Below are 14,918 nucleotides of genomic sequence, written 5' to 3'. Positions count from 1 at the left end.
GGGGCAGGTGAGTCCTGCGGCCCCAGTCAGCTGGTCAGAAGTAAAAGGAACGGGTGAAGGAGGAGATGTTTGGGAGAAACTTTCCATGGAGAACCCGGACCTACCTGGAGCCTGGAAGGAGAGAGCCAAGGCCCAGCTGACTAGATGGGAGAGGATTTTCTCAAAGGATGAGTTTGATGTGGGATGTGCCAGGAGTGCCACCCACCGAATCCGCCTCCAAGAAGACAAACCCTTCAGGGAAAGGGTTAGGCGGGTCCCTCTAGCTGACCTGGAGGATCTGAGAGAGCAGCTTGCGGAGTTGAAGAAGACTGGTGTGATTCGGGAGTCTAGAAGTCCCTATGCCTCCCCCATAGTGGTGGTCAGGAAAAAGAATGGGTCGTTGAGGCTTTGTATTGACTACAGGACTCTCAACAGGAGGACCATCCCTGACCAGTATACCACACCGAGAATAGAGGATGCCCTACAGAGTTTGTCTGGTGCCAAGTGGTTCAGTGTAATGGACCTCAAGAGTGGGTACTACCAAATCCCCATGCACCAGGAAGACCGAGAAAAGACAGCTTTCATAACCCCAGTGGGATTCTTCGAATTCAACAGAATGCCTCAGGGCCTGTCTGGAGCCCCTGCTACCTTTCAACGCCTCATGGAGAAGACCGTTGGAGACATGAACCTCATAGAAGTCCTTGTGTACTTGGACGATGTCATTGTCTTCGGGAAGACTTTGGAAGAACATGAGGCCAGGTTGGAGAAGGTGTTGAGAAGACTCAGCGAAGAGGGACTCAAGCTTTCTCCCGAGAAGTGCCGGTTTTACCAATCCTCTGTGAACTATCTGGGACACATAGTGTCTGAAAAGGGAGTGGCTACAGACCCTGAGAAGTTGGAGGCAGTTACCTCTTGGCCAAGACCGACAACAGTCACAGAGCTCAGATCTTTCTTGGGGTTCTGCTCCTATTATAGAAGATTTGTGGATGGGTTTGCCCGGATTGCCAAGCCACTAAACGAATTGCTCAAGACTGAAGGAGAAGAGGATGGCTTGGGACCTAGGAGGGCCGGTGAGTCGGTTCAAGATCAGTGGAACCCAAGGTGTGAAGAGGCTTTCCGAACCTTGAAGAGGAGCCTTACCACGGCCCCAGTCCTGGCCTATGCCGACCCCACCAGACCATATGAGCTACATGTCGATGCCAGTCATGAGGGCCTAGGCGGAGTGCTCTATCAAGAGTATGAAGAGCAGCTACGACCAGTGGCCTATGTGAGCCGGAGCCTGACTCCCTCGGAGAAGAACTACCCCACTCATAAATTGGAGTTCTTGGCCCTCAAATGGGCAGTAGTAGACAAACTGAAGGACTATCTCTATGGGGCGGAGTTTACCGTAAAGACAGATAACAATCCTCTGACCTACCTCTTCACTACTGCAAAGTTAGATGCAACCGGACACAGATGGTTGGCTGCATTATCCGGATTCAACTTCAGTCTAAAGTACAGACCAGGGGCTGGAAATAGGGATGCAGATGCCCTGTCCCGAAGATCTCATGTCATGGTCAATGACTGGGAAGACTGGACCCAGGTAGCACCGGAAGGAGTGCGAGCACTCTGTCAGGGTGCTGAGTTTCAAGCAAGAGGGGGCCCCAGAGCAGAGGAGATAGGAGTCACCGCAGTGGGAGTCCCTCAACCCTACTGTGGGGTAACTCAACTAGCAGAGGAACTCCTGCCAAAGCTGTCCAGAAAGGATCTGAGCTATGACCAATTGGAAGACCCCATGGGGAGATTGGTCCTTGAAGCTTTGGAGAACGAGAATCCAGAGGGACTTCGACATCACCCTTCCAAGGAGGCTCGCCTGCTGAGGAAAGAGTTGGATAAGCTACAAGTACATCAGGGAGTGGTCTACCGAAGGGGCCCCTCTGATAACTCAGAAGATAAGTGGCAGTTGTTTCTCCCAGAGAAGCACCGAGAGACGGTACTAATTGCCTTACATGACCAGCATGGCCATCTAGGGGCGGAGAGAACTTTCCAGCTTGTCAGAAGCCGGTTCTATTGGCCCTGTATGAGGGCAGAAGTGGAGGAATATTGCCGTTCTTGTGCACGATGCATCCAGAGGAAGACTCTACCCCATCAAGCTGCCCCAATGGGCCACCTACAGAGTCAGGGTCCAATGGATCTGGTGTGCATTGACTTTCTCTGCCTCGAACCCGATTTGAGTGGATTGGGAAATGTTCTGGTGTTAACCGATCATTTCACCCGTTATGCCCAGGCTTTCCCCACCAAAGACCAAAAAGCCTCCACTGTGGCCAAGGTGCTCATGGAAAAATGCTTTGTCCACTATGGATTACCACAGAGAATCCACTCAGACCAAGGAAGGGACTTTGAGAGTCGTCTGATCCGGAACCTACTGGACTCATTGGGAGTAGAGAAGACCAGGACTACACCTTATCATCCACAAGGAGATGCCCAACCTGAGAGGTTTAATCGGACCTTACTAAACATGCTTGGAACTCTAGAGACCGAGAAGAAGCAACACTGGAGCCAACACATATCAGCTTTGGTGCACGCTTACAACTGCACCACAAGTGATGTGACGGGTTACTCCCCCTACCGGCTCATGTTTGGGAGAGAAGCAAGATTGCCGGTGGATCTGGCCTTTGGCATTTCCCTAGACCATGCCTCTGCTACCTCCCACAAGGGATATGTGGACCGACTTAGACACAATTTGAAAGTGGCCCATGAACGAGCTCAGGCGGCCTCGGACCAAAGGGGAGCCCGCAACAAGAGGAACTTCGATCTGAAGGTTCGAGTGCAAGACCTGCAGCCTGGGGACCGAGTACTGCTACGCAATCTGGGGATCCCTGGGAAGCACAAGCTTGCTGATAGATGGAGATCGGAGCCCTATGTCATTTGCAGAAAGCTACCTGGATTGCCTGTGTATAAGTTAAAACCAGAGGGGAAAGTGGGGCCCTTGAAGACTTGGCACAGGAATCATTTGCTCCCGCTTACTGAAGCAGTCAGAGTACCTCCAGTGAGAAATTCACCTGAACCTGTTTCCATTCTGGATACCCCAGGACCTAGCACTCGGTCTCAGACCTCCCGGGTTAGAGATGGACAAGATCCCCAACGAGGTGAAGGTGGAAGAGGAGAGCTTGAGTGGCTGTGGCCTTCATCAACTCCAGGAAATTCTGCCATAGATCTCCCACCTACTGAGGATACACAGGATGGGGCACTGAACCCAGAAGCTACAGAGTTCATTCCATCTAGTGGTGTGCCTGACGGCTGGGAAGATATCCCTAGCATTAACTCAGAAGAGGAAGGAACCGATGTTCCAGAACCAGTGATGCTGTCAGAATATGTTCCTGAAGTAGAGCCTGTGGCACCAGAGCCTGAAGTCCCAAGAGAACAGAGAGCTCGCCGAGTTGTGAGACCCCCCAAGAAGCGAACCCACTCTCAAATGGGGGAGAGCTCTGAGGACTCTGTTGTGACTGCTAGAAGAAGTGCTGAACGCTCTAATCCTTCCACTGACCATTTGGTGGAGGGCAACCCCAGCTCACTCTCTGGCACAGTTAGGCAGGCCACTCATGCCAGTGTGACCTGTGGGACAGGGAATCCCACCTCTGAGTTCTGGTGGAAATTCCCTGTACCAACATCATACCCAGCACTTTCAAAATTGGTACAGGATATGTGTTAAAAGTTTATCTTTGGGGACCAAAGAGTTTAAGTGGGGGGAGTGTGTAGTGGGGTCTCTTTAAGGAATATAAAACTACTGTTCCCAGAACCCCACTGGTTCCCAGGATGTTTGGAGTTATGCCCCAGAGACTCATGGGGGAGGGCATATAAGGAGGGGGAGAGGCCTAGTTCTTCCTTTTTTGGACACCCCCCCCTCTCCTAGCAAGAGGAGATCTGTGCTGAACTGCTGGAGGCACAAGGCCTGAAGCCTGGGCCTTGTGCTCTTTTCCAAAGAGCCCTCTGCCAGCCTAGCTGCACCTGAGAGACATCTTCTCATCCTTGCTGCAGTACACCAGAAGGATTGAAGACTCGGAGGTCGGTGGATTCCTGTTCCTAGACGAAAAGGCAGAGAAAACGGACTTGGACTTGTCCGGGTGGTGAGAGCTGTTTAAAGACAGATACTTTATCTTTATTATTCGTTTGGATTACAAAGTTGTTCTTCAAGTGCACCACCGAAAGATTGCTAGCGAATATTGTTTTACTGGACTTCCATCTAGATCAGTCAGGCCTGACTGCATAGGTAGATAGTGCTGGGTGTTAGTTTACCCATGCGGGGAAGTAGCTGAAAAAGGGCAGCGTTAGAGTTGCATAGCAATACTTTTTTTAGCTGATTACTCTGTTTATCTTTATTACTGGTTACTGCAGGGACCTGCTTATGTGTTGCAATCCAAATGTTTGATTCACGTTATTCCTTTTATAAAAACAACAAGTAAAGTCAGTTATATACTTTCAAAGATTGTCTATGAGCTTGAGTTATCCACCCACGCACACACACATATTTAGAGTATAAGCGATTTAATGTGTATTGCTAGATACTAACTGTGCCAGAGTGGGTAGAGCAGATTGCCGGGGGGGTTGGCGGAGCTGTGCTCAGGGCCCAAACCAAACTTGCGGCCCTCTTAAGTGAGGGTATCGCTATATAAGTATAAAATACACAAACCTAGAATTGCTGTTTAAACTCTTCATACCTGTGCTATAGCTGCAAGCTCTCGTGGGAGGGCATCCATGGACGTTCTCTCTAAACTACAACTTCCATGCGCCACCTGGGGCACGCATCTGGCATGCTCTGTGATCGCTGTGTCTTTCTGACGGTTTTCAGAATTCCTTTCCTTTAATATAAACATAATATTGCAGTTAGAACTCCTTTATCTCTCATCAGAGCCATTCTGCCTGAGAGAGAGAAAGCTGTGGTAGCTAATTACATTTTACTACAAGAAACTATTGTCGCATTACTTAGTATATCCTTACAAATTCACTACAGCAGAGGTCCCCAACTCCAGGGCTGCAGACTGGTACTGGTCCATGGCCTGTTAGGAATCACTTTAGTGCTTTCTGTCTGCAGTAGGGGGCAGTGCGGTACACAATTCAGTGCATCACACAGCTCCCCCCCCTTTTTTTTGTACAAACTGTATTTGAAGTGCACAAAACATACACTCCATTCATCACAATGTACGGCAGCACAGTGCGCTGAACTGCTGTACTTTGCCATATACAGGGAGCTGAAATTCCTGTCCATTCTTTAACCGTTCCAGACCACCCACCGCACATTTACTGTGGCAGAGCAGCCCAGCTGCGCAAAACAAGGAGCCAGGAGCTCTATGCCACTTTATTAGGAATAGCAAAGACTTGATTCTATGTAGAACTATGTAGCAGGCCTTCAGTAGCACTATGCATCAAACTGAATAGATTAACGCAAAAACCCTTGTAGCAGAGGGAATTTATTGGACCTTGCTTCTTCAAGACACTAGCCAGTGTCCCCTTTAGCTTGCACCCGTAATAGCTGACTCCAAGCACTCAGAGGGGGGTTTAACAACACCAGTCCCCAGGATCCGCTGCAAGGCTCCTGAAGCACTCACGGCAGCCCTCTTTAGTGATACCAGACAGGATCCACAGACATCTTCCCTCAGTCAGCTCTCACGAGAACCATGGGTTGCAGCTTCGATGTTTCAGGCCTTCACCACCTGAGGCTGCATGGCAGCCTATGCAGGGGAGAGGCAGCAGCCCCCTCCCAACCTGGCCCTTTCTCCAGAGGAAGACTCGACTCCCCACACCATGTGCTTCTCAGATATAAATACAGGTACCCAGCAGGGCAACCATTAGAAATTTTTAGGCCCCCTACACTGCTTTAGGCCCATGCTCCCCTCTCCCCGAGCCTGACCACCAACATTTCCCAGGGCTTGACCATGGGCCATCCTACCGAATCTGCACCCCGGCCACCCCACCTGTACGAACTTAGCCCCCCTCATCCTGTATATATGTCAACCTTCCTCACACCTGTATATATGTCAGCCCCCCGCACACCTGTGTATATGTCAGTCCCCCACACACACACCTGTATATTTGCTAGCCCCCCACACACACACCTGTATATATGCTAGCCCCCTCACAATCCTGTATATATGTCAGCCCCCCCACACACCTGTATATATGCCTGCCCCCCCACACACACACCTGTATATGTGTCAGCCCCCCTCACACCTGTATATGTGTCAGCCCCCCTCACACCTGTATATGTGTCAGCCCCCCTCACACTTGTGTATGTGTCAGCCCCCCTCACACTTGTATATATGTCAGTCCCCCCACACACCTGTATATATTTGAGTCCCCCACACACCTGTATATATATGCTAGACCCCCACACACACATCTGTATATATGTCAGCCCCCTCACACCTGTATATATGTCAGTCCCCCCCACACACCTGTATTTGTCAGCCCCCCTCACCCCTGTATATATGTCAGCCCCCCCGCACACCTGTATAAATGCCACTCTTCCTTCTTCCCCCCCCCCACACACACACACATACATACACCTGTATACAGTGGCTCAACATTTTTTGGGGAGGGGGGGCGCAAACCAACTGAAAAATTCAGAAAAAATATTCATCAATTGCAGCCTCACTGTGCCCATCAATTGCAGCCTCACTGTGCCCATCAATTTCAGCCTCACTGTGCCCATCAATTGCTGCCGCTGTGCCCATCAATTGCTGCCGCTGTGCCCATCAATTGCTGCCGCTGTGCCCATCAATTGCTGCCGATGTGCCCAGCAAATGCTGCCACTGTGCCCATCAAATTCTGCCACTGTGCTCATTTAGAAGTTACCATTGTGATCTCCCTGCCCACTCGCTGTCTGCCCAGCACTTAACCTATCTTGGTGGGGCAGGGGTGACGGTGGCGAACTGTGCTTTCCATGCCTCTCCTCTCCTCCTCCTGATAGGCGTCCAATCACAGTGCCTGTAATTTTAATCAATCAGGTGAGGGGTAACACACCCGCACTTCCTGATTGGCGGAGAGGCGGTTCAGTCTTAGAAAAGCGAATATTCATTTCCTGTTCTAACACACCTGGGTGAACTGCGAGCGCAATGCTCTGTGCTCGCAGTTCACCTTTTTTGAAACCTATTAGGAGCCTAAGCAGCTGTGGAAGAAGGCTGAACTCTGCACTCTGTGTAGTGCACCCCTGAAGTTTGCACTCAGTGTAGGGCATGCCTGAATTCAGCACTCTTTATGCAACACACCTCTGAATTATATTTACATAAGCACATAGGACTCCCCCACACTCCTCAAGTAATGCACCTCTGAACTCTACACTCTAATACCCCCCCCATAACTTTGTTCTCTGTACGTAATGCACCCCCAGTATAAGACCCTTCCACTGTTGGTGAAATTTGACCACACCCACTATTTGATGCGGTTCGGAGTGTGTGTGTGTGTGTGGGGGGGGGTTTGGGGGGGTCATTTCCTGTTGAGTTCCTGCACCTATTTTCTGAGGAAAAAAAGCCCTGTATATCACCACCACTCAGAAAACTCCCCTACCCCTTGGTCCATGGAAAATTTGTCCTCCATGGAAACGGTCGCTGATTTTATTACAGGTAGCACAGGTCACTGATGTCCACTGTCTGATTGAGAAATGAGAAATAGCTGTAGTAATGGTAGTTTGGCTGTAATTAATACATTTTACCATTGCTCCATTATCAAAGCCCAATGGAACCCATATCTTTTATTGCTCTGATACAGTCAGGCTACCCAAAAAGCAATGTACTGCATGTGTAGGTCTTTTTTTTCCTAATGTGTTAGTGCTATAGGCCTATACCAAACTGCACAGAACTGACAGCACATTGGAGATCCGGACTGCTGCTTTCACAAAGAGCTCAGCAGTCCAGATCTCCAGTGGTTACATAAGCCCTCTGCACAGTGCTCCAATCCCTGAGCAGTATTTTGATTAAAGCAGTGTGCAGAAGGGTGGGGAGTGTGTGTGTGTGTGTGTGTGTGTGTGTGTGTGTGTGTGTGTGTGTGTGTGTGTGTGTGTGTGTGTGTGTGTGTGTGCGGGGGGTCTGACTGCTAGAGATCTGAACTGCTGAGCTCTTTGTGAAAGCATGGGTCCTGATCTATCTGTTGCTCTGCTTCACCTTCCAGACTGCACAGTGGGGCTGGTATTGTATTAGGAATCCAACATAAATTCGCACGAGTGGGAAGCAGATCTCGACTATAGAAGCTACATTTGGTATTTGAATAATAGAGCACCAGGGTTTTGGGGATCCTTGGGTTTTTTGAAAATCATCCAAGGATGTGACCAAGCACCTTGTATTGCCATCTTATAGGTTTACATCAAGGTGAACCTTTGGCTAAGCCCTCACTGACCTGTAGCTGTAGGCACTGTGAGGTAGTTGTTCAAGTCATGCTCTCAGCAGCCTATCTCCCTATTTCCAGCAGTGACTGTATCTCAACCTTTCCCACTCTTCCTTCCCAGAGCTCCTGCTCTGTGTTTACATAGAGATTAGAAGGCTGGAGGGTTGCTGATTCACTGCCAGGATGGGAAAGCTGAGCTGCTGAAAGAATGATGAACAAATTGAGTGCTTAAGCTTTGAACGTTGAGGATGTGTTGCTCCACAGTACCTGCAGCTACAGAAATCAATGTGGGCTTGTATTAATGCTCAATTTATGCCTGTGAATATGTAAATACTTCAATTACCTTAGCTTGAACACAGGTTCAGTTCAAGCAAACTGGCACTAAATGAAACTTACATATGATTTATTCAAACAATAACATGTCTTTGTAGGATAAAGATTTTTCACTGCTGCGCCCTGGGGACCTGCTCTTTCTGAGTCTGGATGGACAATCAATTCATTATAGTGGAGAGAAGCCCCTTTACCCTGTCTTTATTAACGAAGCTGCTTATTATGAGAAGAAGATTGCGCTTATACTGGCTGAGAAGGTCCGGGTGTCTGTTCCTGCCTTGAGAAGACGAACAAACTAAATGTCAAAGCAACATGTCTGCTTGTTAAAGGGGTATTTTACTTTGAAGCATATTTCTGGCAGGACATTTTTTCAGTTTTGATTGAAATGTTTTCAGGGTTTTGATTTTGCTGTCTGTCTCACTTGAGAGACTTTCCTTCACTTTTCGCCCTGGATAACCAACAGGAAGTGAGAGGAAATTCCCTTTTAGACAGTTGTCATTAAAACTGTTATCCTGAATTCCAAGATTCCCCCTCGCTTCCTGTTTCCTCGTGGCAGCTGTAAAATTTTAGATTTAATATTTGAATTTCATACTTGCTATCACTAGGCCAAATAGAAAAGATGAAACTCACCAGCAGGGGTACAGCAAAGAAAAAAAAAAAGATTGTTGTATTTTACCCTTCCCTACCCAATCCAGAACAAACAAAAAACATTTGGACTGAATATACACTTTAAATGATAAGTGGGACTATTTTATATTCTTTTAAGTGGTGACGGAATCAGTCCACCCTCAAAACTGCACCTGTTCTTGGCATTAAGTTATATTTTCTGCATTTACCATGGACAATAAATTATTGGCAATTTTTACCTGCAATGGCACTGAAGAGGAATACTAAGATTGTCATTACACGGCTAAAAAAATTCAGCTGCTGGAGAGTTGCAATGGGGATTATTTACTAAAGGAGAATCCACTTTGCGCTGAAAGTGCACTTGGAAGTAAAGTCGCTGTAGATCCGAGGAAGACATGCAAGGAAAATAAAAAACAGCATTTTAGCTTGCACATGATTGGATGATAAAATCAGCAGCGCTTCCCCTCATTTCAGATTTACCCCCTACATTTAGAGTGACTGCACTTTCAAGTGCACTTGCAGTGCAAAGTGGAGTTGCCTTTCGTAAATAACCCCCAATGTGTTGCTGCATCTCAAGGTCTCCAACAAAGGTCCTCTTTTATTACAGGGAGGCGAGCCTTTGCAATAGCCTAAACTTGGTGATTGTTGACCCCGGACACTTTTTCACTAGTATTGGGATAAAACTGCATGTAAATCTGAGTGCTTCAGCATGACTACATTTGTTATAAAATTAAGTAAGAAAGGAGAGGCATAGCTGCAATTCCATTGGAAGCTTTCTCTGATGGGCTACCTCAACATTATAAAAGCCACTTCTATCACAAACTGAGCAATCAGTTTTGCAAGAACTCATGCTTTGATTTTTACTTACAGCTTTTTATAGAGGCTTTTACTGGGTTTATAGTTTAAATTTACACTTGGTTGGTCTCATTTTATATCTAAACAAATCTCAGTATTCTATTTTAGCATGTAAGAATTTTTTTAGAGAAAAAAATCATGTAATATTTGAATAAAAATTCTGCATTATTATATTTAAGTATGGATTATTCTGTTTATTCAGACCCGAGTGTCGTTACTAGAGTGAAGTCTGACAAATCCCAAACTTTGTCAGGAAAACATGAACACCATACCATTCTCATTTTCAAAAAAATCTCAAGACGATAACAAAAATGTTAAGACTTAAATCTCATGGCTATATGAGGCATCTATGTATTGCATAGATACTTGAATATACAAAGTGATCATATTTATGTAAGGACTGGAACTGAGTATTTTGTCCTACTGAATCCTTAACCCGTCAAGATTTCAGATACACCTTATTAGAAGAAAGAGAAGAAGTAATCAACTTTTATCTATTCTGGTTTTATTAAGAAGTCCAAATCATAATATATAAAACAAACCTCATTTATATCATATCTGATTAAAAAAATACACAGTTAACAAATACAGAAAGTAGCAATCTACTTTATATACATTTCTAGACTATACATATATAACAAAAATTGAACATTCCTCAGGTCATAATAATAAAAGTCGGATCCACCCAAAAATTAACCCCCAAAAGGGATCTTTAAGGAAAATACACCTTAAAGACTCATACAAGATTCATCACTACCAAAAATTTGATTGTCCTAAGCTTGCCATAGATTTATCAAAAATTGGCTGGTTCAGCAAGGACTTCCCTCTCCATGGCTTGTGCCTCACCTCCCAACATAGACCTGAGCTATGTGTTCTACTTAATTACGCCTTACCTTCCAGTAATTGAAATCAGTCATACACATCCTCATGAAAGCAAGTCTTGTGACCAATTTGGGCTGTATAGAGGTGTGGTATCAACTGGTTCCAAGTACAGAAAAGCTGATTTTGGATAAATTTAGCCTGATTCTTTTAGAACATTAGTTTTGGTGTCACCTATTTTATTATGCTAGAAAAAATTAATTATCACAATTGAAAAGTAGTTAGCCCTAAAAAAATCTGATGCTTAAAGGCTACCTCCTAGATTTGAAGTTTATAGCTCTGTCTGTGGCCCTATCGGGGAGATTTTTCCCTCCCTTCCTCATCCTGTGATTAGAAATGAGTCACCAGAAAAAAGGGAGGTACAGACAGCAATAAACATCCGGCATCAGCAAAGTTTGGAGGCAGACACTGTTTGACTGACAATTTTTTCGCCCAGCTCCTTCAAATTTTCAATTAAAGGGCATCGGGTGGGTGAGAACCAACAGTGCCATCCACTAAGAGAATTTCAGCCAGTTCATTTGGGACCTGTCAAACTTCAAACAGTGGATGTCCAGCTTTAGGGCCTGTGTTAACAAGCTTTGAGCTGGTACATTTGAACTGTAGTTGATCTCATTTTGACCTGTGTTAAGCAGGTTTTGCACTCTCATAGAATTGTATAGGAATGCAAAACTTGCCTTACGCAAACAAAATACCGTTAACACAGGCTCTAATATTTTGCCGAAGCCACAGAGAAGCATAATGAATCGCTTATAATTGGTACTTATTGGGTTTGCATTTCATTTGTGTGTTTGGATATGTTCATCAAAAGGAAAATTGGCTGAGATGGTGTGGTACCATAAAATGACACAAAGTAAGGCAAAAATAGTCTGAGTGTCTGAAAAGGGATCTGACTGAAATGAAAATACTATAGCTAGAAATATCTGGGCCCCAAGGAAAATTGTAGAAACCTCCTCCCCTTTCCTTGTCATCCCACAGTAACACAATTGGCCTGGGTAAGCCAAATCCGGGGGCAATCAAAATATCCTCCACATCAGAAATGAGCAAGGAAGTACAGCAGTGCTGTTCCATGTAGTTCCAGTACTTGGTTGTGTGATCTGTGGCACAATAAAAAAAATATGAAAAAAATCACTTCTCTATGCTCCAGACCTGTGTCTTCTTTGACAGGCTTTGTTGTGGAGAATTTCTAACTAGCATCTCTGGGGCAGTAATGGGGACTAGAACTAGCCCACCCTTTCACTCTCCTTTTTGCAATCTGAATTTGTTTTACATTATGAATAACACAAAAAGTGGGGTAGGACACCCAACGATAGGTGGGCACACACGAAAATCCAAAGCAGACAGCTACATGGCCATGAACTATGGTGTCGAAATCTAACCAGTGGAGCCCCTAAGATAAAAGTCAAGAACAGCTGAATAAGTCCACAGGCTTTACCCATAAATGCGTTATCACCTTTGTTGGAATGACCCTTAGCTCTCTTCTGGTGTATAGAAACTAAACAGGCCACATTTATGAAGAAATAAGAAATTTATTTTAATTCTACCATATTACAGAAGATTGGAAAGCAAGTTGTCAGGTCACCTGAGACCAGATGACAGATGCACTCCGTAGGAGTCGGAAGTGCACCGCTAGGTAGTGGACCTTAGGACTGACTGCTGCGGATTGTACCCAGGGAGATTCAGGACACAGGTCTACAGGATCACTAACACAGATCCCAATGGGAGCTGGAGCATAGATTCCCCAGGGTGCGGAGTCTAAGAGCCAGCGGGTGTTCACCAGAGCCTCCAGTGGTGAGGATGGACTTCACTGCAGTCTGGCTCCAGGTTGCGGCCCCTAGGGTCTCACAGCTCACGCTCACAGTAGACTACAGGAGAAGGGAGCAGCAGGCTGGAACGACAAGGATGGTAAGGGGATACGGCAGAGGTCAGGGCAACTAGCAGACAGGAACAACAGAATACACGCCAAAGGTTCAGGGTCACAGGCAGACAGGGATGGTCAGGGACATGCAAAGATCAAGGTCACAAGCAGACAGGAATTGTTGAGAACACACCAAGGTCGGTAACAGAGTCAAACAGAGCACACAGCAAGCAGGAACCAGGAAGCCAAACACACAAAGAATACACAATGGTTGATCAGCACTGTTGGCTTGCAGTGCACAGGTTAATATAGGGTTCCTTGATAGGGCCTGGGGTGGAGCCATGCTTAGAGGAGAGGTTATAAAAACCACCAGGTGGAAGTGGCTGGCCTATTAGTCAGAACACATTAGGGGAGGTAAGCAACCAGAGGAAGATCACTGCATAACCATGACACAAGTTCTAACTGGTTGATGATCATTCATCAAAACAAAAATTGGCTGAGATGGAGTCATACCATAAAATGACACAAAGTAAGGCAAAATCCCTCAGACAATGGTTCTTTGATAAATAAGGTTGTTGAGTGGCAGTAACTAGTAAGTCAGCACTAGAAATGACCTAAAACTACTAATCTAGTTTCAATCCCTTACGTTTCTACATGAATCTACCCACACGACACCTATAATTCCTACTGACAGGGGCCTGGGCTTATCACTCTTCACGGTGTTACATCCAGCACTAGGTCATGGCACAGGGTAGGACCTATGTGCAGACAGTAATTGGCTACCTCTGCCTGAGCACCTCCTGCACATGGATCCTGCTTTATATTGTTTTATTGTATTTTTACCTAAATTACTACATACCCTGGGGCATGCCCCACAAATACTTGAGTGCAAACTGCAGGAGTACTTCAGATGGCCTAATAAGAACAGAGATCTATGCTCTGCCGAAGGAATGCACCACTGGCCATTAAGGCATCAAAGGGATTGGGGGGGGGGCATTAAAAAAATATTGTTGTAACGGAGTTTAGGTCTGCTTAAAAGAACGAGGGCCTCATTTATGTTTTGGATATAACTGTCTGTTGTCCACCCCAACCAATTGTATTCTACTTTTTGTCTTTTTATATTGGGGAAATGGTTACTCCTCCTCTTTCTCCTCCTCTACTGCCTGCACATAGCAATGTTCTTCAGTCCTGCGCCTCCTCCGGGCTCGAGCTGGCTGCTCTGCTTCATCATTTTCCACTTCACTTGCACCACTTTCATTCCCCTCCTCCGATCCTGACTCGTCAGAGTTTTCTTCTTCCAAGTAGCGGTAACCCTTCATCTTGTGGCGAGGGGCAGGGATCTTGGGGATACGGGGCCTACAACTGGATCTAATTTTACGCTCCATCCAGAGATAGGAAAGGATAGAAATTAAAGCTGAGGCAAGCATAATCCCAAGTTTGGCCTATAATAAAAGAAACAGGGATTTTAATAGAATACAGTTTTGTAAAGTGCATCTGCATTGTTAGAGAAAACACTTTCTATTTGCTAAATAAGTAAAATGGTAGTAGGGACTGGAAAACCTTGTCCAAGGGGCAATGAGAACCAGGTGCTAGCAAGAACAGATTTTCATGGGCTGAAGAAAGTCTAATATGCAAACTGGACCATGGTACCACGGTGACTGATGGTTTATTTTGTACACCTTTTCACCTCACCTACCTTTGAGGCACTCAGCATTTGGTCTTCTGACATCTCGAAGCTGCAAAAAAACTGAGGCTGGAAGATATCCCTCTGCCAGGTCCAGTGATCACAGGTCTGCAGAAAGCAGGTAGCTTCATAACATGGGTCCTACTTTGATCAATGCCTGAATGGTAAAGTACTTCCACTCATGGAAGCCAGCCCAGTGTATCATATTAGAAATGCCCCTATGCCCTGTCCTCAACTCAAATAAACACAAAGGTATAATAATTTCAAAATTAAAAAGAAAATGATTTGTTAAAACTATATATTTTTTTAACTCTTATCATAATATGAAGGAAGATGCATACAAACTGCTCTACA

The 14,918-nt window shown here is 45.8% G+C and overlaps 2 protein-coding genes across 4 annotated transcripts in view; one reads left to right on the top strand and one right to left on the bottom strand.

Annotated features, from left to right (window-relative positions):
- ACY3 (aminoacylase 3) overlaps positions 1 to 10,324 on the top strand; it is a 144,075-nt gene extending 133,751 nt beyond the window's left edge. For both annotated transcript variants that reach the window (XM_077454688.1, XM_077454689.1), the window contains exon 7: positions 8,766 to 10,324. In XM_077454688.1, the coding sequence (XP_077310814.1) occupies positions 8,766 to 8,963 (198 nt within the window). In that variant the 3' untranslated portion in view covers positions 8,964 to 10,324. The remainder of the gene's footprint in view (positions 1 to 8,765) is intronic.
- A 310-nt stretch (positions 10,325 to 10,634) lies between these two features.
- The window catches only part of UNC93B1 (unc-93B1 regulator of TLR signaling), an 86,379-nt gene continuing 82,095 nt past the window's right edge, over positions 10,635 to 14,918 (bottom strand). For both annotated transcript variants that reach the window (XM_077454685.1, XM_077454687.1), the window contains exon 12: positions 10,635 to 14,322. In XM_077454685.1, coding sequence (XP_077310811.1) covers positions 14,014 to 14,322 — 309 coding nt within the window. In that variant the 3' untranslated portion in view covers positions 10,635 to 14,013. The remainder of the gene's footprint in view (positions 14,323 to 14,918) is intronic.

The sequence above is a fragment of the Lithobates pipiens genome, unplaced genomic scaffold (genome assembly GCF_037356315.1).
Source record: "Lithobates pipiens isolate NorthernLeopardFrog02 unplaced genomic scaffold, aLitPip1_a1.2 Scaffold_25, whole genome shotgun sequence".
In the NCBI taxonomy this organism is placed as follows: Eukaryota; Metazoa; Chordata; class Amphibia; order Anura; family Ranidae; genus Lithobates; species Lithobates pipiens.
The sequence above is the reverse complement of the archived record's forward strand: the minus strand, read 5'-3'. Positions and strand labels throughout refer to the sequence as shown.